Source organism: Podarcis filfolensis (genome assembly GCF_964270895.1).
Source record: "Podarcis filfolensis genome assembly, chromosome: 3".
NCBI classification, from domain to species: Eukaryota; Metazoa; Chordata; class Lepidosauria; order Squamata; family Lacertidae; genus Podarcis; species Podarcis filfolensis.
The window spans coordinates 103352538-103376873 of record NC_139606.1 but is presented as its reverse complement, the minus strand read 5'-3'; the positions used below and the strand labels follow the sequence as shown (position 1 = coordinate 103376873).

At 45.7% G+C, this 24336-nt stretch overlaps 1 protein-coding gene across 1 annotated transcript; it reads left to right on the top strand.

Moving 5' to 3' along the window:
* Positions 1–10412: 10412 nt before the first annotated feature.
* On the top strand, positions 10413–23483 carry LOC310758568 (solute carrier family 22 member 7-like). The gene is made up of 10 exons (XM_083605212.1): positions 10413–11081; positions 11601–11704; positions 15197–15351; positions 16195–16363; positions 17008–17131; positions 17994–18100; positions 19209–19423; positions 20113–20221; positions 22009–22215; positions 23094–23483. Exons 1-10 carry the CDS (start codon positions 10704–10706, stop codon positions 23293–23295), a joined length of 1770 nt encoding a protein of 589 aa, XP_083461338.1. The 5' UTR covers positions 10413–10703; the 3' UTR covers positions 23296–23483.
* Positions 23484–24336: the final 853 nt, after the last annotated feature.

Below are 24336 nucleotides of genomic sequence, written 5' to 3'. Positions count from 1 at the left end.
ATGCTTGCACAGATTGCCAGCAGGGCTGGGCGTTGGCAGGAAATCCTTTGGCACAGATTTCGTTTTGAGACATACAAATCTGGGGGCTTCCCTCTCATTTGAGATGGGTGGAATTCTGTTTTCGAGAGTGTCCTCTGGAAGCCTTGGACTACAATTTCCACCAGCTGCAGGACACATTGCTGATGGGAAATGTAGTCCCAAACTCCTGGAGGGCACCAGGTTGGCAAAGGCTGCTTTGCATAGGCAACGTCCCTGTCCTGGTGCCATCTCAGCAGCGCCAGGAGTGTAGCAATCTCTTTGGTGGTACCCATATAACTCTGCCCAGTGTTTGTCATCATCATCTCTAATTTGTAAAGCATCCAAAATGACGAAGGGGTTCACCATTTTAAAATGAATGGATTTCATAGGGTAGGAAAACATAAGGAAGTGGGAAAGAAGCCAAAGAAGGGATGGCAAATGATTACTAACTGATGCACAGCATACATTTGAAGCACATTACTCTATTCCCCCCCCCCAAAAAAAATATATATATTCTGGGAATTGTGGTCTCCCTCTGGCACAGCTACAGAGTCCCAGAACCCTTAACATACTACAATTCCCATAATTCTTTGGGTGAAGCCGTGTGCTTTAAAAGTGCATTGGATGTGCTTCTAAGTGTATGATGTGGTTCTGAACAGCATAAGCTGGAAGAAACTGCTATACAGAGTTTTAAAAAGACAACAGAGCTTTTAAGGGCCAACCTGCACATGATGCCAGGAGATCTGTGCTGGAATTTCCTGCCCCTTGTCCTTTCGAAAACCAACAAAATTTCCAGGCTTGCAATTTGACTGCAGACCTGACGGTGGTGCACAGTTTTTTCCCTGTGCGCAGTTTCTGCCATTAAAACTTCACAGGGACCTAGGTTTCTCTCCCTTTGGGTTAGAAAACAACTTGTGGGGACTTTGCTTGCAAAAAAAACGGTGCACCAGGAAAGTATTAAGCATTTCCCTCACCAGCACTGTGGGTGCAATCAAATGTGTAGCTTCCCCCCACCTTTTCATTTATATATATATATATTTTTAAAAAACCACTGCACCAGGATGTCTGTGTCACATGTAACTTAGCCTCTAAGAGGAAGTGAGCACCAAGTTCCAGAAGCAACCAGAGCAAATTATTGAAAATGGGACGGGATGGGAAGACACCAAGCTTTGTTGCAAGATTAGATTGAGCAAAACAGATTCAGAAGGCGCATGAGGATGAATCTGTGAGAAGGAGCAGGAAACTGCAAGCTGGTGGAGTGGCAAGACCAACACCCTCTGCTGAAAGCTGTCCAGGGTCTTCTTGCTGGTTTGTGGAGGCAACACAACTGTGCTATCTACTCATTTGTCTCTCCACCCCTTGGCCTGTAGCCCAGTAGCAGAACATCTGCTTTGCATGCAGGTCTCAGGTTCAATCCCTAGCATCGCCAGGTAGGACTGGGAGAGACTCCCAGTATGAAACCCTAGAGAGCTGCTGCTGGTCAGGGTAGACTATCCTGAATGAGATGGAGCAGGGGTCAGACTCTGTGCTTCCAATGTTTCTAAGTGAGTCCGTGTGGTGCCTCTACTTGAACTAAGGGTAGCCAACATGGTGCCCTCGCAAAGTTGCTGGACTCCCAACTCCCATAATTCCTCACCATTGGCCATGCTGGCTGGGGCAGGTGGGGGTTGCAGTTCCAGCACAATATTGGCTACCTGGTGGGTGAACCTGGGGTCAAATGTGGGTCTCTGGGCCTCTCTTTGGATCCTGAGACCTTCCCCATGCCACACATTCTCCAGCCATTCCCCTTCTCTCCAAGACTCGGCCCTCGCTGGCCCTGCTGCACACCTTCCTTGAGTATTTTTGCCTAGCTGGAATGTGCCCCTGAACTCTGATCATGCCTCTTGCAAACGTGGATGGGGGAAATAGGGGTGTGCAAAAACTAGCCTTCCGTATAAAGGTAAAAAAATGTATCTGCTGATCTGTCTACTTTTGCCTCAGACTCCTATCTGCCAACGAGGTTCTGGATGTGTGCAAGATTTTGGTGCTTCCAGAGCTCTTCCCTTTTGGCAGGAGAAAGTAGCGTAGGACTGAATATGACTTTAAATGCAGATGGTCTAGCATTGTTTCAGGCAGTATAATGCCCCCTCCCTCCAATTTTATCCTCCTCCGTTGGCAGGCTGTGAACTTGGGGTGTTCAAGGCAGAAGATTTGGGCTGAGCAGGATGGTAATCTGGGGAGGTCAAACTTGATTTCACACTAATGTATAACCTCATCTCGTCCCCTGCCCCACCCCCGTGTGCATTGTGACATCGTGTCTCCCTCCCACCAATAGCGTGGTGGGTGGGAGGGGCAACAGAACGGTGTGATGTCATCATGACCTGTGGTGAGGTTGACCAGGAAATTATGGCAGCAGAGCCACCATTTACTGTAACTTCTAAGCTGGGCCCTGGAAACGTATCGAAAAGATTGTTCCTATATAATGCGCAGAGGAAGCTGTAAATATGAGAAAAGGGTTTTTTTGGATCGACTAATGCGAAGCAAACTTATTCCCGCACTTGCACTAATGTTGCTGTGTTTGTGATTCTACTATGCACTTCGAGACACAAAACCTTCGTCCGAGAGATCACACTCCCCTCAGTCGCCAGGGCTGGGAAGAACTTGCTGATCTAGGTGGCAGATTTCCTGCAAACAGGGGGGGAGGTGGGAGGGGAGGGGAGGGGTTGACAGGGACCATAAAGTGCTTCCTGGGAGATTCTGTGCTTTTTGAAAATGAGATGTTCTTGTCCTTTGAGTCAGTTGGAGCATGGGTGCACCTTTGCCAATCGACACAGGCGAGGCTCAGCTCTTAAGCAGCTGCAAGACGCTCCACCTTGAATTGTCAGTCAAGAGGCGAAAGATGGCATGAATCATCCCTTCTGAAAGATGCAAGAGCAGGATGTGATATGTATGTAACATGTAAAGGGCACCGTGCTGTGCAATGTAACTTGTGTGGCTATTTCTTTGGACTGAAACTGCAACTGTAATGCATTGGTAATGGATGCTCAGGCTTGCTTTCTAAATGGTCAGCTGTGGAGCAGCTGTGTGTTAAGATCGTCTCCCACTCCGCCGAGAAGGCCCTTCTGGTTTGGAGACAGGACTTCCGTCGTCTGGTATCATGTACGTAAAACATTGCCAGGCTCCAAAGTAAAAAACAAAACGAAAAAGCCCCTCTCGGCATATCTCCTTCACATTCTTTTAGGAAAGCAGCTCTAGAATGTTTTACACATTGCAACTAGAATGTACAATCGCAAACAAGGAAATAAAGACAAAAACCTGATTTAAACTGCATGGCACATTTCTCAGCCACCAAAGCCTGGCATGCAATCACAGAGAAGCTATAATCTGTGTACAGATCCACCTGGCATTTTCATAACTCCAGATGATGACTTTAAAATAAAACAAACAAACAAATAAGAGGGGATGTCTTGTTTGTATGAGAACCGGCAGTCATAGTGGCTTTGTTATTCCAAGGGAACTCTGGGTCGTGCCATTAAAAAGCTCGCCTACCTTTTTGCTGATGTGTATTTCCCTGTTTGTTTAATGAACAGCCAACAAGTGAAGGCCGTCAAAATGGCAGATGGGAGTCACTTCCGGCACTTTCTCAAGGTTGCACCACAGAACTGCTGGAAGTGGGGTCAGTGCAATCCCTTGTGCCGTCTATCAGAACAAAGCACATTCGGGCATCAGTTCTGGTAATGGGTTGTAGGGCTCAGAGAGGGTTGAAGACTCAGGAGATAACAATGAGACCTACCTTCGCAGAGTTGTCTGGGTGGGAGACCAGCTGTTCTGCTCTCTTCAGAGGACAAGGAAGATACAGCAGCTGAAAACATGGGCAAACCCATTCACTGGCTCTAATTGGAGGGGGTGGGTAAGACGGGCAAACTCTTGACTCTTCGGGGCCAAAATGGACATGATGGTGGATGTGTGAGAGTAGCTATCTTGTATCTCTGGGAGGGAGGGACCGCATCCCCAGGGAACAAACCCCTCTCTGACCTTGGTTCATACCCTCCTTGAGTGAGTGTGTTTGTCTGGCTGAAAGTAATATAATAACAACAACAATAAATAAATTAATTTATACCACACTCATCTGGCTGAGCTTCCCCAGCCACTCTGGGAGGCTTCCAGCAAAATATTAAAATACAGCAATGCATCAAACATTAAAAGCTTCCCTAAACAGGGCTGCCTTCAAATGTCTTCTAAATGTCTGGTAGTTGTTCTTCTCTTTGACATCTGGTGGGATGTCCACAGGGCGGGTGCCACTACCGAGAAGGCCCTCTGCCTGGTTCCCTGTAACTTGGCTTCTCGCAGTGAGGGAACTGCCAGAAGGCCCTCGGCGCTTGACCTCGGTGTCCGGGTAGAACGATGGGGGTGGAGATGCTCCTTCAGATATACTGGTACTCTGATAATGCCTGGATATAGGATAGAGAAGGTTGTGTGGGTGTAACAGAAGCTAGCCTACTGTATGTACAAAGGTGATGTTTGCATTCATTGGCCTGCCCACTTTTGCCTCTGGCCCTGCCCAACACAGTCTGCACAAAAGGAAATGTTGTCCTCAGTGCTGAAAAAGGTTCTCCAACGTTCTTGCATCTCCTCCTGTCCAGCGGAAGATACCTGGCAGGGCATCGGTTCGCCCAAGAGGCTACACCCTCATGGTGACCAGCAGCCAATGAACTGCTGCAGCGGAATGGGAGTGTAGAAAGATGGCGTCATGGCTGCGGTTCTTGCTACCAGCCATGTGGACTCTTGCTGCCGCCAGCAGCCACACATTCCTCCTGTTCTCTAGTCGGGCTTCAGAAAGAGGAAGAAAATTATGCATGGATCTTTATAGCCCACTGTATCCAATGTTCAAGGGAATTGACGCAGCATAAAAATATGCTAAAAACCCAACACAGTGCCCAAATTGATGTCTAAAACCAAACCCTGCAAAAAAGCATCTAGCTTAAAAGAAAACCCTGAAGTATATCATTGCACTTCCAAAATCTAATAAGATACATTTGCATTGCTTAGGTAAAGGTAAAGGGACCCCTGACCATTAGGTCCAGTTGCGGACGACTCTGGGGTTGCAGCGCTCATCTCGCTTTATTGGCCAAGGGAGCCGGCGTACAGTCATGTGGCCAGAATGACTAAGCCGCTTCTGGCAAACCAGAGCACCAGAGCAGCACACGGAAACACCGTTTACCTTCCTGCCGGAGCGGTAACTATTTATCTACTTGCACTTTGACATTCTTTCAAACTGGTAGGTTGGCAGGAGCAGCGACAGAACAACGGGGGCTCACCCCGTCGCAGGGATTCAAACGGCCGACCTGCTGATCGGCAAGTCCTAGGCTCTGTGGTTTAACCCACAGAGCCACCCACGTCCCTTGCATTGCATAAGTGAGTGTAAAAGGGAGACTACATTTCTGCACCCATCGAATAAATTTCTTCCAGAGCCTTGCAACAGCTATTAATGCCTTGCAGTGCAATCATAGAATCATAGAATGTAGAGTTGGAAGGGACCCTGAGGATCATCTAGTCCAGCCCCCTGCAATGCAAGAATATGCAGTTGGCCCATACGGGGATCGAACCTGCAACCTTGGCGTTATCGGCACCATGCTCTAGCCAACTGCGCTATCCACTCAGAAGTAAGTCCGATGTAGTCCAGTGGAATTTACTCTCAGGTTACCAGTTCGTTTCCAGGCCCAGTTGAAGGTGCCTAAATGACTCAGGCCCCAAATACTTGAAAGACTGCCTCCTTCCCTACAGACAGGGAAGGAGCCCTACAGGCTCAGATCAGCCCTCTTGGTTGCTTCTCCACCCTCAGAAGCTCAGGGGGTTCTGGCCTGGGAGAGGGTATCTCCTAAGTGGTCCTAAGAATGCCCTCCCCATAAAGATGCATCTGACACCTTCATTTTACAGTTGTAAAAAAAGGTAAAGGTAAAGGACCTCTGGATGGTTAAGTCCAGTCAAAGGCGACTGTGGGGTTGCAGCACTATACAGGTGTATAATGAAGGTGTCAGATCTCTAAGATTCAGGCAGATTGCTAGGACATCTCAGAAGGGCCCTTGCACAAATGCACATGTGTGCAATGCTAGAGGCCTGGCTGGAAAGCTTAAAGTCCACCGCAGCTACATGGGAGAGGGTATGAATAACAGGAAATACAAATTGGCCCCGTCCCATAGGTTGACCAATCATGGCTAGGAGCAGCTAGGAGCTAGGCAGAGTCATAGATATAAAAATAAATAAATACGTAGACTTGCACATGCTGGCCAGCTTCCATTTTGACTTGAAATGTTCGTTTTGGGCTTTTCAGAAGTACCGTATTTTTCGCTCTATAAGATGCACCAGACCATAAGACGCACCTAGTTTTTGAAGGAGGAAAACAAGAAAAAAAATATTCTGACTCCCAGAAGCCAGAACAGCAAGAGGGATCTGGCTTCTGGGATAGCCTCTTGCTGTCCCGGCTTATGGGATAGCTGTGCACAGCTTCTCCTGGGCAGGGGGGTGAAGGCTGCGCAGCAATCCGGCTTGCTGTCCTGGCTTCTGCCTTAGCCACACACAGCCTCTCCCGGGCAGCAGGAGGATGGCTCCCCGAAGAGCCGCGCTCCCTTTAAAGAGCACGTGGAGCGTGTGTGCGGCTCTTGGCTTTTCCCCGAGGAGGGAGAAGGGCAGCCCTTACTTTTCCCCCTTACTTTTTAGGAGGGGAAAAGTGTGTCTTATAGAGCAAAAAATACAGTACATAAAGCCAAGAAGCAGGCAATAGGAGCACTGGCCTGCAATGGCACCCACCTCAGAGGTGCAGGAACTGTGCTGCAGTGTGCTCCGGCTGAAAGGGGGGGGGGAGCACTGGCTACAGCCCAGAGGATGGTTTGAAGGTCATTTTATCACTAGCCCTGAACAAATAACCATGCAGTCTTAATGGGAAAATGATGTCTAAGTGAAAAAATCAGATTGACCGAATTGTTTCATTCCAGGAATGCATCAAAGCCACACACTAGACTTGCCAACTGCTGCTGTTTCAAGTAGCATATGCGGGAGTCATGCGCCCATCATGCTCGAGTTAGCCATGCTCGTGGCACTGATGTGAAATTTCACATTTCCTCCAATTCTGGAGTCCAAGTCGGGGGATACGCTGCAAGAAATGTTGCTAGGGGGGAAAAAACTTCACCGAAATTATCTGCAGGGCACATGGCGAGATTTAATTCAGGAGGGTGTGCCATTACCGATGTGTGACAAGCCCAGTTGAATGAATAGCTGGTTCTACACCTGTCGGAAGTATGTGCCTGAGATTTAGGTGTTCCAGTTTCAGTTTGAAATAGCTAATATGGGTGAAGTTTTGAAGCACTTGAAGAGGGGAAATTCTGGCCTGGAATGGTGTGTAGTGCCGGTGAACAGCTGGATCTTCTGCATTCACTAGTACAGACATTTTGGAGGAACAAATTGCCTCAAGTGTGATTTGCTTTGATTCGTTACTCCTCAAAAGATCTGAACAGCTAGTCCTGGGTTCAAAGTCACAGGAACGTTAGTCCCAAGACGCTTCCCTCAGGATAGAAAATCTGCCACCTGTGCCACTTATATACTTATTCCCCCCCATAAAATTTATATAACGCTTGATTGTAGAAAATCTCAAAGCAGTCACTGTAGAGGGGGCTAAGTTACAACAACTCACTGAGCTGTTGGGCTGTATATCTTCCTTGTGGGGTCTACAACCCCTCAAGACATAAAGAAAAGGCTGACACCAGGGTGTGTGTGTATGTTTGTATGTGGTTTTCAGGCACCAATGATACAGAAAAGGTCAACAGCACATGACTCCCAAGTCTGCTTGACTTTGTTCTTCCATACAGAAGCCACCAGTCTTCCAGTGAAGACTAAGGATGGATGAACCCGTCCATTTTGGGTTCTCATTTTTCCAGTCGTAAATTCACTTTTCCACATCTCCCTGTCAGCTTGCATTTAAAAAAGTCATCACAAATGAAGCATCAGGATGTTAGCATGTGTTTTCTCTTAATATGCATATTTCTGTACATGCTCTTTGGACGAAGAACTGCATTGCAAAATTTGGAGAAAAGTGAGTTTTGATGGATGGTGAGGCATTTGGGTTAGTGTGTTGTTTCGGGAGGTGTGAAATAGAGAGATTCAGATTGGGCGGTATTCAGGTAAGCTTTACTCAGAGTAGACCCCATTGAAATCAATGGACCTAACTTTGTCATGTTCATGCATTTCAGTGGGTCTACTCTGAACAATACCATCCATTAAATATGAATCAAATGGGATTCCCCCACCATCCCTACAGGCAGTCTCATTTTCGACTCCGAAGGTAACTTGAAAGGTATTATTATTAAATGCATTCATATCCTGCTTTTCTACCAAACTCGGATACAAGGTAGCTTACAACATTTAAAAACTTTGTTATAAAATTCAGAATAATAAAACAAACCAGTTAAATAACAAATAGTAATAAATTAATTGATAAATTAATAAATTAAGTATTTGTTAATAAATTAATAAATAAATAAATAAAATTAATAAATTAACAAATAGTTAAAATACATTGAAACACATTTCGAACCAGCATTACCGTTTGCCCTGGCAATAGTCCAGTGCTCAGCTTTGACTATGCCTTAGTTTTCTGAATAAGAAGGTTTTATCCTGTTGGTGGAAGTATAACTCCCAATGATATGGACGTATGATCATCTATTCTCCAGGCTGATTTATAACATAGTTTACATTTCTAATACATTCACCAGATTCTAAAGAGAAGAATGCTTTAAATAAGGTAGACAGCTAAATATGGCTGACCTGTTTCGGGAAGCTTTTAATGATTGAGATTTCGTTGTGCTCCTTTATATTTCGTTGGAAGCTGCCCAGAATGGCTGGGGTACAAGAAATGAATTAAAAATAATAATAAAAGGTTTGCAAACAGCTACTCTCTTGGTCCCCGTGGCAAGCATGAATCAATTCTGGGTGATGAGATGCAGAAGGGTCTCTCTATGGGAAGAGACTAGAGTTCATTCCCTGCTTTTTCCTGTACAGTACTGGTATTTTAAATAGGCTAACGATGCTTCATCCGTTCTAGTATATACTAATGCCAGCTCCAAACTTTCCATACATGTCCTTATGTAGCAAAACCCACTAGGGCACAAGCAAGGAAACCTGGCAGACCCTGAGGTATGCCCATGGGGTTTTTTATTTTAAAAAGTGGGCAAAAATACCAGTGAGAACATGGGGTACTGATTGACAGTTGGGAGGCGAGGAGGAAAACTGCAGGGATATGATGGAGCGGGTGGAACTCTGGCTGGGGAAAAGAAACAGGTCATGACTCAGCAACGCTTTGCTGCAGTTCCTTCTTTCACATTAACAATGTTTGTCTCTGTGAGAAGGCTGGCTTTTATTTAATTAGGAAAAACACACACATATACAGTGGTACCTCGGGTTACATACGCTTCAGGTTACATACGCTTCAGGTTACAGACTCTGCTAACCCAGAAATATTACCTCAGGTTAAGAACTTTGCTTCAGGATGAGAACAGAAATCGTGCTCCGGCGGCGTGGCAGCAGCAGGAGGCCCCAGTAGCTAAAGTGGTGCTTCAGGTTAAGAACAGTTTCAGGTTAAGAACGGACCTCCAGAACGAATTAAGTACTTAACCTGAGGTACCACTGTAGACTGCTTAATCCACATGATCTGGAAGCTGTCTGCGGACAAATATTGGCTCCCTCGGCCTATAGAGCGAGATGAGCGCCGCAACCCCAGAGTCGTCTGTGACTGGACATAACAGTTAGGGGTACCTTTACCTTTACCTTTACCTTTATGAACTAGTAACAACAACAACAACAGCTGCCCATGCCCATGCCCATGCCATCTGAACACTTTTGCTCTCTTACTGTGTCTTCTTCAGCGATCACTCATAGCCAAGTAAGGTTGTCTTCCATAAACACAATTTTAACAATGAGTCTGTAAGTGGCTGTGGAGGCCAATTCTGAATCCACACGACTTTGGTTTTCAGGCAGGAGTTGATCATGGTATGGATTTGCCAAGTGTGCCTTCCTCTCAGCATGTTTCTCCCTTGCGTCCTGAGTTCAAGTGTCTTCAAAGCCCATGACACCTTCAGTAAAGGCTGTTCTCCAACTGGAGCGCTTGCAGCCCAGTGTTTTCCAATTGTTGGTGTTTATACTACAATTTTTTTTTTTAGAGTTGCCTTGAGACAGTCTTTAAACCTCTTTTGTCTCTGATAGGACGGTATCCAGCTGAGAGTAAAAATTTTCTTTAACCTCTTCATCAGCTTCCAGTGTTGGTGCGTAAGCGCTTATAATAGTTCTTACTGGTACTACATTAACTCTACAACCAGGAATATATGCTGGATCCAGTTATTTCAAGAGCTGCTTATTCGTTCAAGAGGTCAGATTCCTCATTTCTGTCTGCCTTGGGCTCTATTTTTTCCTCGAAGAAGCTGAAAAGAATACAATACCGCTCTTGTGAGCTCGCCATTAAGGGATTGTCTCTCCTGAACCACATGACTTGATAAGGGTTCGGTCTTGTAAGGCAACTTGTTTTTCTGTGAAACTGCCATGTTAAACTTGCTTAGCTAAGGTACTTAATTGCTAAATGGCTGGAGCTTCTCCCCAGTCGCTCGGTCTGTTTGTACAGTGCACAGGCGTTTGCTCTGTACCAAACCTTCCTCCCTAGCACGATGATGTTTGAGGATGTCCTCCGGGAGGTGGATGGCTTTGGGAGATACCAGATCCTGGTCTTCTTGATGCTTTGCATTCCCAGACTGATGATCCCCATGCACTTCCTGCTCCACAATTTCATATCTGCCTCTCCATCTCACCACTGTGTGCTTCCAGCCTTTGCTGGCACTTCCAATCTCAGCCAGGATGAGGTCTTCTCCGTTGGCCTCCCAAGAGAGCCTGACGGGACACTGAGCCCCTGCAAGATGTTTTCTAGGCCACAGTTTCAGTTGCTGGAAAATTCTTCCTGGGAGCTGGACAACGCCTCATCAATCCTGAGCTGCCAGGATGGCTGGGTCTACGATTCCTCACAATATGCATCAACCACGGCCACTGAGGTAAGCTTTTGATGTACTTCTATTGCAATGAAAGGATCCGGGTGAGAAAGAGGATGAGCCCCTGTGATGCAGCCCGGAATAGCATTAGCTTTTTTTGCTGCTGCATCACGCTGTTGACTCGTGTTAAGCTTGTGGTTTACTAAAAACCCCTTTTCACATGTCAGCCAGGTGTCCTCCATTTTAAATTTGTGCAGCCAGTAAAACCTGACACTTGTCCCTATTGAAATTCACTTTGTTAGCTTGGGCCCTGTTCTCCAATCTGTTAAGGTCATCTCGAATCCCGATTCTGCCCTTGGCAGCATTAGCCGCCCCTCCCAGTTTGGTGTCATCTGCAAATTGGATGAGCACCCCCCCCCAATTCTTTCATCCAAGTTGTTTATGAGGAACCATTAGAGAGCACTCTTTGGACTCGGTTGGCTTCTCATGCAAACTACTCCAGCTGAAATCCCCTCTTCTGCCCAGTTATCCCTGTTTTGAATCTGGGTCACCTGAATTACAATCCATGATACTTCCTTCCAGTGGGATCTGGTGTGTGAGAAGAAAGGCATGAACCAGGCAATTGCTACCTTTTTCTTCATTGGTGTTACTTTGGGGTCTGTACTTTTTGGCTACTTGTCTGACAGGTGAGTAGAGTTTACTTTTGGTCTTTGGTGCATGGGCAGACAGACTTCTGGCTTGTGGGATCTACTGTGGTTCCTCCTCCTCCTCCTCCTCCTCCTCCTTCTTCTCTCAAAGTCCACCAACTGCAGCCAGGTGGTTTGTTGGGGTGGGTCAGGATAAAAAACAGCATAATTATTGGAATCGAGGAATATGTTGCCTCTGGGCACATGCTCAACCCAATATTTTGTTTTCAGTATCAGCACTGAAGGACCACAGTCCTTATCCACACAAAAATCAACTTCTGGTTTTCACTCAAAGCTTTCTTCAACCTGGAGCCTAACTTAGATGTGTGGGGGTTTTGCCCGGGGGGGTGTGGAGATTATTCATTGTTGCTATTCTTAAACAAATGAGGATATTTGCTGATTGGCTGCAAATACTCCAAGAGCTGCCAGTAGATCCCTGAGCCACTTTCTGCCCATCTCTGCCTCACCTGTCTCACTGCCAAGTCTTAGGTAGATAAATCTTTAATTACAAAGACGTATCTGAATTTTCAAACTGTACAACCTTGGACAACTGCTCCCCCCCCCCCCGAAACACACAACCTTTTCCTATCAACCCTCCACGGGAATAATCCTAAACCCACCTCAATTGGAAGAAAACTTGGTGGGCACTGGGATGTATGGCAGGGAAGACATCATGGTACCCCTGAGTGCTGTTCAGAACTCCACTTCTTTTGATACAATCAGCCCCTAAACACCTCTGCCATACATCTAAACAAAATACTGTCTCTTTGCAGATCTATTTCCCACTCAGTTTCTTCCCCCTCCTAATTCACTTCCTACGCCAATCCCACTCAAAAATGATATTTCCTTCACTTAATCCCATTTCTTCCATTACAAACATGCTAACAACTCAGGTTCACTCCTCCAAAAGAAAGGTTTCCCCTGGTTGTCTCACCTCAGGGAGTTAAGCCAGATCTCTCCTTTCATTTTTTGAAATTTGTGTCCAGGGCTATGTTAATGAGCTCTCTCAGTGGGTCAGGGGGAGGACCCTACCCAGGCTGGCTCCAGATACTACCACAGTCGCTGGGCCAAGGCATGACTCCGGTCCACCTTTCCACCATTCTGAGAAAGCAAAGTGCCATTTTGAAAAAAATATAAATGAGAATACCTCTGCCCTTGCTCTATGAAGAAAGAAGACTGTGATCTTCCAGCATAATCTGTGGAGTCAGGCCAGGAGTGGAACTCTGGATAACTCATTTGCACACTTTCGCTGGTGCTGGATGGAGCCTTAGAACCCCTTGATTAGGTCCTGACCATCGTATTAAAGGGAGACAGGAGGGGGCGGACAGGAAGTAGAAATCAATGCATGTTGGAGATATATATATATTACTGTGCTAAAATCAATGCACATTGATTGTTGCTGCAGTTCAGTGTGCAGCGTGCACCGAATAAAAGAGCTAAAGCTGACTAGAGACCATTAATAACGCTATTTTTTTCCAGAGGTGCAAGAACTCTCCATGAACGCCTCCCTCATTTTCTTATAATGCCAATGGCGCCCACTTGAGAGGCGCCGGAACTGAATTCTAGTGAGTTCTGGCTGAGGAAAAAGCCCTAGTACCATCTCCTATTTCTTCAGAGAATTGAAAGTGGTGTTAATGGCTACTAGCCATGATCATTTGATCCTGCAGCCAGGATTAAAGTGTAGAAATGATCTGAGAGGATTTCTGTGCTCAGAGCCTGCTTGTGGGATGAGCCCTGTGGGCAACAGGAGTGGGCAAGATAGCCCTCAGACAAGACTCTTCTTATGTAATCATGTACAAAGGAGGCATTGAGGCACCCTCCTCTCGCCATCATCTTTATCTGTGGGTTTTGTAGGTTTTTTTGTACTATTTTGAAAAGCTCAAATCCTCTCTATCAAGAAACAGCAGCGGGACCAACATGAAAAAGGTAACAAAAACTGCGGCATGCATGACATTGTACATTTGTCTTCCAGCGATAGTTGTTCCCGCTCTTCCCCCAGAGAATCCTGGGAAATGTAGTTTGTTAAGGGTGCCAAGAGGGTTGTTAGGATCCCTCTTCCCCTCACATAGATATAATTCCTAGAGTCCCTGGGGAGAGAGATTGGTTCTGAAGCCACTCTAGGAATATGTTGTAGCGACCTCTGCTTCAGAGTATCTGAAGAAGTGTGTATACACACGAAAGCTCATACCTAGAAAGCTTATACTTAGTTGGTCTTTAAGGTGCTACTGGAATTATATATATAAAAAAAAATTGGGGGGAGGGAGATTCTTTTGAAGACTGTCTTAAGACAAAAAGACTTTATTCTCTTAAGGGAGTTCTTTTTGGATCATCTTTCAATTATTATTTTTTTATATTTCATCTTGTTATTTATTATGATTCTTTTAACAAAGTTTACCAGCTACGGCAAACTGGGGAAAATCTTCCTGGTTCTTTGTGAGATAAACCATTTCTTCTTTCTTTCTTTTGACACTTGTCCAAATATATACAAAAAATTATACCCATCTTTCTGTAATATTCTGAAATACATAGTCTAAAAAAGAACAGAGGCAGCAAAAAATATATATATTACAAATTTAAAAAGAAATAAAGGAAGAAAGGAAAAGCGAAGAAAGGAAAAAGAGAGAAAAGAATAAAGAAAGATGAAAAGACTTCTGGTTCTCTGTCCTGCAATACATAGTATTGACTCATTAACACCCAACCATTCTATCTTCTATAAACCAGTATTTCTTTCAATCTTCAAATCCAAATATTACAAGTTCATTTTCTCTTTCATGCAAAAAGTCCATAAGAAGTTTCCAGTCTTGAATAAATGCCAGTATTGATTTTTCTCTAACTGGACATGTCAGCTTTGCCATCTCAGGCAAGTCCAATACAGTAGTTTTATCAGCCATTCCTTTATAGTAAGTCGGGCTGTAGCTTTCCATCTTTGTGCATATAACAATCTCGCAACTTTAATCATATATTGGAGTGATCTTAATGAAGTCTCTTTCCCTCTACACACACACACACACACACACGTGTGAATACTGTGTCATATGGAAACTGCCATTTCGGATGACTTGCGATGCGCTCATTTATCCACAAGAAGTCACTGTTAGCTTGTGTTGAGAAGGATGGAGCGGGTGAGATATTAACGCTCAAAAGACAGCAAGGCAGCATTGGCTTCTTTTGCCCCATATGTTCTCAACACATATAAGAAAATCCCTCTAGCAAATGATGGCCCTAGTCATTTCTCCCCCTGTCTTTCTGGGTGGGTGGGGGAGCTTATTTGGAGAAGGGGAGGGAAGCGAGAAGGGGAAGCACTCGTGCCACTTCCCCAGAAACGCAAAGTCATCCATGGGCCTAGGAAGGCTGTCAACCCCTGTGCAAGCTTAGATGCTGTGAATGACATGAGAGAGATGTGCAGGCTGCGGCCTTACCTGGCCAGGCAATTCTTCTGGGATTTTGACCGGAACGAAAACAGGTGCTGCTGGTTTACTTTTGGCTTCCTAGGTTTGGCCGGAGGCGGATGCTTCTGCTGTCTTTCCTTTCCACGATGTTCTTTGGGGCCCTGGCTGCGTTTTCAGAGTCTTACCTGATGTTCATCATCATGAGGTCGCTCTGTGGGATGGGACTCACAGGCGTGTCCATCATCTCCTTGATATTAGGTGAGAGGTTCCGAGGTGAGAGGTGATTTCTTTCCATTTCAGGCCGGATGCCTCCGCGTGCTGGCACTGCAGATGGGAATAGTGATCGTGGGCACCCTCTTTCTCTCTGGCCCCATCTAAACCTTACCTTTAAAGCAAGTACCACGGCATTTGAAACAGCCGTAGCTTCTCCTACAGAATCCTGGGAAATGTAGTTTTTGCTGAGAGTTGCAAGGAAAGCCCTGTTCCCCTCACAGAGCTAGAGTTCCCTCGGGAGACGAATCAATGGTCAAAACACTCTTAGAACAATTGCTTTATGGCTGTCTTCCTTTTGCGAAGATTACAGTGGATGCTCGGGTTGCGAATGTGATCCGTGCAGGAGGCACGTTCGAACCCACAGCATTTGCGGCCTGCGCATCTGCGCACGCGCGGGTCGTGATTCGGCGCTTCTGCGCATGCGCAAAGTGCGATTTAGCGCTTCTGCCCATGTGCAAGCACCGAAACCTGGAAGTAACCCGTTCCAGTACTTCCGGGTTTGGTGCGGTGCACAACCCGAAATTGCGCAACCCGAAGCGTCTGTAACTCGAGGTATGACTGTACTAGCTGCAGCAAACTTCTGTCCCCAACCCTCTGCAATCTGTTGCATCTGATCAGGATAGCATCCCGTGGGCGGCAATTTCCTCCATGGATTCGAAATATGGAAAGGGAGGGAGTTTGGTGGCTTTGCCCCACCCTAATGTTGAGCAGGGAGTGCAGCTTTGGCTGCTGAGTCGTTGCAGCTAGAGTTTATGGGGTTGACTGTGATTGTGTTGAAGGTAAACTGAGTCCAAAAGTTGAGAGCTGCTGCTGTATATTAACTTCCAGCTGTAGAATGGACTGACGTCAAGCATCGCACCTTCTGTGGCACCATCAGCGGCATTTCCTGGTCTCTTGGGTACATGCTTTTGGCGCTTGTGGCCTACCTGATTCGGACGTGGCGTTGGCTCCTGTTGGCTGTCACCTCTCCCTGCCTCCTCAGCATTGTCATTTGGTGGTGAGTGACTGTGGAACTCCTCTGTTATGTATTCAGTGGTCTGGGTTTGCCTGAGCTTGAGTCTGGACTAAGGATTCAGAGCTCCTGTGTTCTGATTCGATACAGGATGTCCAGTCACAGAACATTCAGGATTTGGGCCTCTGCCATTGGCCCTTGAACTCTTAGTCGTGATTTGCAGCTTGGAACTTTAGGCAGCCAATCACGTTGGGAGTGGGAGTGGCCCAGGCTTTCAGGAATGTATATAAGCAGTTGCTTTGCCCCTGTTTCTCAGTTATGTAGTTCAATAAAGGTTCTTGCTGTTATCACTGCATCTTGCCTCATGGGAACCCACCTACACTTCATCCTCCAAACCCTAATATTCACCAAGGATTCTGAAAGGTTTCCTGCACACCCAACCACATCTTGTCAGCTACGCCCTTTCTCCAACTTCCCCAGGTTCTTCTTTCTTGTATTCTTTACCTCTTCTTCCTTGTAACTTTAAGAACCAAAGTGTCAATGCCACTCACCCTATCTTGCCTTGACTGCCCGCAGGAGCTCACAGGGGCAGGAGTGTGTGCATAGAGATGATGTCTGCCTCATCTGCAGCAATCCCAGATGCAGCAACCCCACTTGATCTACAAAATGCCTTGTTTGTCCCTTGCCAGGTGGCTCCCAGAATCTGCCCGGTGGCTCTTGACAAAGAAGGAGGTGGAGGCAGCGCATGGCTATCTTTCCAAATGTGCCAGAGTCAATGGCAAGAAAGAGTTTGACTCCAAGATAACTCCAGACGTGAGTGCAAGGGGTCTTGCAGCACCTCAGGTGCAGTGATGGACCTCTAGAAAACAACCACAACGAGTAAGACCCGCAACAAAATGATGTGGTGTGGAGGGTTCCTGCTCAGGGTTCCAACAAGCCAGCCAATCTAGTACTCCATTATCTCTCTTTTCCTGTCTTCCATGCTTGCCCTCCAATAGGTGGCTCAGTGGTAGAGCACTTGCCTACCATGCAACAAGGCTCCAGGTTCAATCCCCGACCTCTCCAGGTCAGGCTGAGACCCTGGAGAGCTGAAGCCTGCTTGTGTAGGCGATACTAATCAATTTATATATTTATGCACAGTATTTATAGCCCGATCTTCATTGAGTGTTTCCAGTCCTAGAGCTGGGAACCGAGTCATAAAAACAAAGAGTGAAAAGCGACACACCAAATTACAAAATCATATAAACAGGTTCAACCAACAACAACTTGACCCTTCCATCACCTAGGTGGACCAGTGACCTGACTCAGCATAAGGAGACTTCCTAAGCTCCCACAGCCAGCCTTCTGTACCCGTCAAATGCTCAAAACTCTGTAAGATGGCTCTGTAAGATGGATTCTTCCCTCCCTCCCTCAGAATTTATTTTTCATGCTTCTGTAGGCTTTGGGGGTTCTCTGAAGCATGCTGACAATCTCCCTCATGTGCACAGATGGTACCATCTTGGCTACATAATCATAGAATCATAGAATTGTAGAGTTGGAAGGGACCCAAAGGGTCTAGTCCAACCCCCTGCCTCCATCCTAGGAGAATGAGTTCCTCTTTGATGTCATGATGGGATCTAGCCTTTGCAAAACAGCACTGAGGGGCATTTTCCCTCTTCCTTTGCGGTGAATGTAGGTCCTGCGGAGGACCCTGACCATAGAGGAGTCAAGGACCTATTTCTACTGGCACCTGGTGAAGACTCCCAAGCTGAGGAAGACCACCTTGTGTTCTGTCGTCGTATGGTATGAACATAAACTGATGACTGCGCTTATTTCCCGACTTTGAAAGAGATGGAGCCAGTTTTCTTTCTTGGAAGGCGTTGCAGTTAATTGTGGTGGGAATTAAGCTGCAGAGTAACATTATCTTTAGACAGGCTTTCCTATGTTGGTTTTTTTTTTTTTTTTTGAAGTCAGATTAGATGTTTATTGTCTTCCTTGGGCGAGTGTGCAATATTTTACATCAAAGGAGGAATGCAAACCACCGTATCGCTGTGCTTTCTCCGGTGTCAACCTATATTTTTCAAATGCTAGTTTGCGGTGATTTATGAAACTCCCACCACAAATGGAGCATGGTTCCTTCAGATGTCATCTCGCTTTGTAACGCTATCTCAACTGGGAATGAGTAATTCCAAATGACTGTTGACATAGTTGATGGCTGTGTGCAATCCTGACTCTCTGGAACTTTACAGCCCCAATGGAACTGGTCTTTCCCCTGCACACACAAACACAAACACATACCTGAGCAGTGAGCCTGGAGAAACTAACAAGTTTTGGACTGGAGTTTATTGCGTACGTTTTCCACTGTTTGCAATTCCATTTCATTTGTGTAGCCCAGGTAGTATTACCCTCAAACAACATCAATTCCAGTCCTTCCCCTCCCTGTAAAGTCACATAAATCTGATAAATTAGGAGAAATTGGGCTCCGAACTGCTGCACTCACCTTATTTGTTTTGGTGTTTGGGGACATTTCCCAAAGCAATAACCCAGCACTAGACAGGATTGCTCTCTCTACACATCAACTGATGTGTAGAGAGAGTAATTCTGCTTAGCAATGGTCAGATGCACAAGGGAACTCTGCGTACCTGAGCCCAGCACTAACCAGGATCTCTCCCTCTCCTCTGCACTCACACATTGACTGATGCGAGGGAGAGCGACCCTGCTGAGTCCTGCAGGGAGTTCGTTCACACAGTCAAACTGAGCAAGATTTGGACTGGTGGGCAGGACACCCGTCAATCACGGGATGCCGTAATGGCATCCCGTGATTGCCCATCCACTTGTCAACTTTGGCTTGCAAGGGCCGATCCTGATATTCCTAGCTGCTGAACCTAAGCCGTCTCTGTTTTCCTTGCAGGTTTGGTGTGGCGTTCACCTATTACGGCATCAGTCTAAACATCAGCGGTTTCAGCTTGGATCCGTACGTGACACATTTTATCTTTGGGGCCATTGAGATCCCTGCCAAAGTCAGTGTGTATGTTGTCTTGGACCGCATCGGCCGCAGGCATTGTCAGGCATGGACTCTGATTGGAACGGGAGGCATGATTGCTCTGAATGCAGCCATCCCTGCAGGTGAGAGGCTCATCTGGCCGGTTCTGCAGCATCACTGAGCATCCATCTAGTCAAAACGTGAGCTGCAGCAGCATCACTTGCCTCCCGGGGCTCATCCAGAAGACGTTGAGGAGCCATCCTTGATTTCTTTGCACAAAGATTATGCGGAGGTTGTACTCTTTTTGTGCACATCCATCCCGGTTTAACACTGAGGTCCAGCGCCGAAGGCCTTCTGGCGGTTCCCTCACTGCGAGAAGTGAGGATACAGGGAGCCAGGCAGAGGGCCTTCTTGGTAGTGGCACCCGCCCTGTGGAACGCCCTCCCACCAGATGTCAAGGAAATAAGCAACTATCCTACTTTTAAAAGACATCTGAAGGCAGCCCTGTTTAGGGAAGTTTTTAATGTTTAATGCTGTATTGTGTTTTTGATATTCGAATGGGAGCCGCCCAGAGTGGCTGGGGAAACCCAGCCAGATGGACGGGATACAAATAAATTATTATTATTATTATTATTATTATTATTATTATTATTATTATACGTCTTCCCATCCATTTATCCTTATCCTACACCTTTCAGTACATTTCCCTAGCTGTGAAAAGTCTTTTTTTTATTTAAAGGTGGATCTGTTGCCAGAGCATCAGAGTATTGCATAAACCTACATTTCCAGTATGCACTTAAATCTTCATGCCTCCTGTTTCTTCCTCCCTCAGAGCATGGGCATCTCCGGTCGGCGGTGGCCATCTTGGGCAAGGGTTTCTCTGAAGCCTCTTTCACCACCGTCTTCCTCTACACAGCTGAACTTTTCCCAACGGTGGTCAGGTAAGTGGCTTGGTCCCCAATCAGACCCACTGGTGGTGGTGGTTGTTGCTTTTTACAAACTTATTGATATCCAGTGACTTCCCTTCTTCTCTTTCCATGGTTCATTTTCTATCTCTCCCATTCCTGTATTTCTAATACTATAACCATTCAAGTCAGTGTTGCATTTTTACACCATTCAAACATTAATTACGCTGTTGAATTTATATTAATGCTGCCAGCATTTTCAGTTGTGTACAATTATTTCCCACATATTCAATAAATGTTTTCCGCTTCTCTTTAAGTATATGTTCTTCTTGCTCTCTTGTTCCATGTGCTAAATCTGCAAGTTCTGCATATTCTAACATATTAAGTTGCCAATCCTCTTTTTCTGGGACCTAGCTCATTTTCCATTTTGGGGCTAACAAAACTTGGGCTGCTGTTTTTGCATACATAAATAGGCTTTTCTGACACCTAGAAATTTCTCTCTGGGCTATTTCCAATAAAAAGGACTCTGGTCTTTTGAGGAAGGTAATTTTAAACATTTTTTTCAACTCATTATAAATCATTCCCCAATATTCTTTTACCTTTTTACATGTCCACCACATATGAAAAAGGTCCCCTCCCTTTCTTTACATTTCCAACACATATCTGATTGTACTTTATACATCTTAGCCAACCTGCTCAGAGTTAGGTACCATCTATGAATCATTTCATAGTTTCAGTGTATAACATGCAGTAAATTTCAAATCACTTTTCCAGAGTTTCTCCCAGAGGTTTTAATCTATATTGTGTCCTTTATCCCTTGCCCAGTGTGTCATTGAAGCTTTGACTAGCTCGTCTCTCCTACCCTCCATTCTAATAGAAGATTATACATTCTAGACAAAGGTTTATCCTTTTTTTTGTAAAAGTTTTTTTTCAAATTGTGAGCTTTGTTCCAAAAACCCTTCTTTTTTGTCTAACTTGAACATATCATGTACATGATGATGATGTAATCAGTCTGTAACTTGGCTCCTTAAGTTTTCCATAGGTTTCAGTCTGGATTCCCTCCCTGTAAATTCCAGCAAATCCCTGTATGCCACCCATTGTCTATCCATATTAACTCTCTTAATTGAAATTGCTTCAATAGGGAATAACCATAAGGGTGTGTTTCTTTCCAGCAAATTTTTATATTTCTCCCAAACTCTGTTCATAAAACTCTTATAAATTTTAGCTTCCACATACCAAAGACATGCATGCCAGCCAAATTTAAAATCATGGCCTTCCAGGTCTGAAATGTCTGCATTATCCAATACAATCCATTCTTATAACCAACACAAACAAGCTGCCTCATAATACAATTGCAGATCTGGCAGGGCAAAGCCTCCTTTTCCTTTTATATCTATCAAAATTTTATGTTTAATTATAGGCTTTCCTTCCTACCAGATAAATTTAGAAATACCTTCCACATAAAGCAAAATCTTGGGGGTTTCTTCTGAGGCTACATTTCCCAAATCTTCTTCAAAAGAACGAAACACAGACCCATGCTTGATTTGTGCTGGAATCCAAGGCTGTGACTAAAGGAGAAGCAAGATCTGTTGGGGTGTGAATTCTGTCAGCCTCTCCATCTTAGGCTCAGGTTGTACATATGTGCAAATAAAGCCATACATCCTAAAGACATCACCGTCTCCACTGACCCTCATTCCAAGGAAACCAAACTCTGGGAAGGTGCCTGGAACCCCTTGAACCTCTCACTGCCCAGAGACTGGGATTGCGTGTAACAGTTTGATGGATTTATCTCCAATCGAAATTGTTTTGCGTTACCTTTGCAGGCAGAGTGGTGTTGGCTGCTGTTCATTCATAGCACGGTTGGCCAGCTCCATAGCTCCTCTGATCATGCTGCTAGATGACACCTGGAGATACCTTCCTCCCTTGATATTCAGTGTGGTGGCACTGGTGTCTGGGACGGTGGCCTTTCTGCTAACAGAGACAACCAACATCCAGTTGCCAGAGACTATCGAAGATGTGGAAGATGGCAGGTGAGTGACGTAGACACACAAGGCACATCACTTGAATAAAGCTTGCCACTTCAAAAAGGGAAGCAGTCAGATATCAGCCGGTTTCTTCCTCCCCACCCTCAATTGGTTCCTCCAGACTGTCAGCATTTTGAGGGAGGGATTCCGGTGTATGTCAAATATTTAGACTTGCACCATGACACTGGATTAAAGTCCTTTGCCATTTTAGCATAACAAGTTAACTTCAAAACAATGGCAGTGGACTTTTTGCGATTTGGAAAGTAACGTACTGGAAAAGGTGGGATGAAAGAAAGATTAATGGGAAGACATATAAACACAGTGGAAGCAAGGTGAATGCTCAGGGTGGACGCTCATTGTTGCAGACAAACAAATCAGAACAAATACTCAACATAGATTGGACTACAGTGGTACCTCGGGTTAAGTACTTAATTCATTCCGGAGGTCCGTTCTTAACCTGAAACCGTTCTTAACCTGAAGCACCACTTTAGCTAATGGGACCTCCTGCTGCCGCCATGCCACTGGAGCACGATTTCTGTTCTCATCCTGAAGCAAAGTTCTTAACCTGAAGCACTATTTCTGGGTTAGTGGAGTCTGTAACCTGAAACATATGTAACCCGAGGTACCACTGTATAACCTCCAAGGAAGCTTTGTGCAAGCAAATCAGGGTGAATGCTCAGTGATCAGGCCATCTGGAGGAAACCCTAGGTGTAGACTAGGTGTAGGGCTAGGCTGCATCTACGCCGTACAGTGGTACTTCGGGTTACATATGCTTCAGGTTACATACGCTTCAGGTTACAGGCATATTTGTGAGATCTTAGTGCCTTCAGACCTCAGGGACCAGAGCAGAGCTTTATCCCATCATCTCTCTTGCTTGTCTTCAGAAACAAAAAGGCATTGGGAACCCAAGTACACGGACAAGGCATGGATGGAGCAATCCCTCTTGGGCTGATGACTCAAACTGGCACAGATGCTCCCCTCTCTCAGCAACAGGAAGCCAGCACTGAGTGCAATGGGAAACAACACTGTAATCAGACGTTGCTGGCCAACGGAATGGACGCTGCTGGATGCTCGGAAAAAGTCTGATATAATGGGAAGTGGGTGCTAGTTGGAGCTGAAAGCCAATAAGAGGATAACACTGTCGTGAAGTTAAATGCCACCGTATGGCATTTTAATTTGTTTTCAGCTTTCAGAGAGGGCCGAATGTGATACACTGACCCTATTTTCCAACATGCGCGATGAAATAAAGCGTTTGGGTTATATTGTGCCTGCTAGACAGGTGTGCTTGTGTGTGCGTTTGTGAACAGGAAGAGGGTAAAAGCCCCAATAAATTTAGAAGCACTGACTCCCAAGTCTTCCTCCTCATTTGCTGCTCTTATCGCTATGCTTAGTTGTTGCGACTCTGCGATAACTTACGAGATTTGTAGGTTTACCTCTTTTGGGAACTTTGGCTGTTTTTTGTGGTCCAGATAGATGTAAATATTATGTGCTAGTGCTATTTTAAAAAATCACACTGAAAGAAGTTCACTTTCCATTTATCGCAATTAAAAATGCTAGTCTTGGCCTAAAAAAAGGGTAAAGGTAAAGGACCCCTGATAGTTAAGTCTAGTCGCAGATGACTCTGGGGTTGCGGCGCTCATCTCACTTTACAGGCCGAGGGAGCCGGCGTTTGTCCGTAGACAGTTTTTTCCGGGTCATGAGGCCAGCATGACAAAGCTGCTTCTGGCGCAACGGAACACCGAAACCAGAGCAGCGCACGGAAACGCCGTTTACCTTCCCGCCGGAGCGGTACCTGTTTATCTACTTGCACTTTTGGGTGTGCTTTCAAACTGCTAGGTTGGCAGGACCTGGGACTGAGCAATGGGAGCTCACCCCATTGTGAGGATTCAAACCACCGATCTTCTGATCGGCAAGCCCAAGAGGCTCAGTGGTTTAGACCACAGTGCCACCCCGGCAAGGAAAGCTGCCTAGGTAATGAGATCATTAGCTGAGGTTTTCTGCAGGTGACCCCACCACACAGAGGCACAGCCTCCTCTGCTGTGGCACCCAGCTTATAGAACACACTTGGCAAACATGCTTATATAGCGCCCCTCCTGTGTAGTATAGTTGTTTAGAGAGCCAGACCAG

Bases quoted from the DNA above. Each gene is read 5' to 3' on its own strand.
- LOC310758568 (XM_083605212.1), top strand. From the start codon at position 10,704: ATGATGTTTGAGGATGTCCTCCGGGAGGTGGATGGCTTTGGGAGATAC. The intron at 11,082-11,600 runs GTAAGCTTTTGA...ACTTCCTTCCAG, and splicing joins CATCAACCACGGCCACTGAG to TGGGATCTGGTGTGTGAGAA. The intron at 19,424-20,112 runs GTGAGAGGCTCA...TTCCTCCCTCAG, and splicing joins GAATGCAGCCATCCCTGCAG to AGCATGGGCATCTCCGGTCG.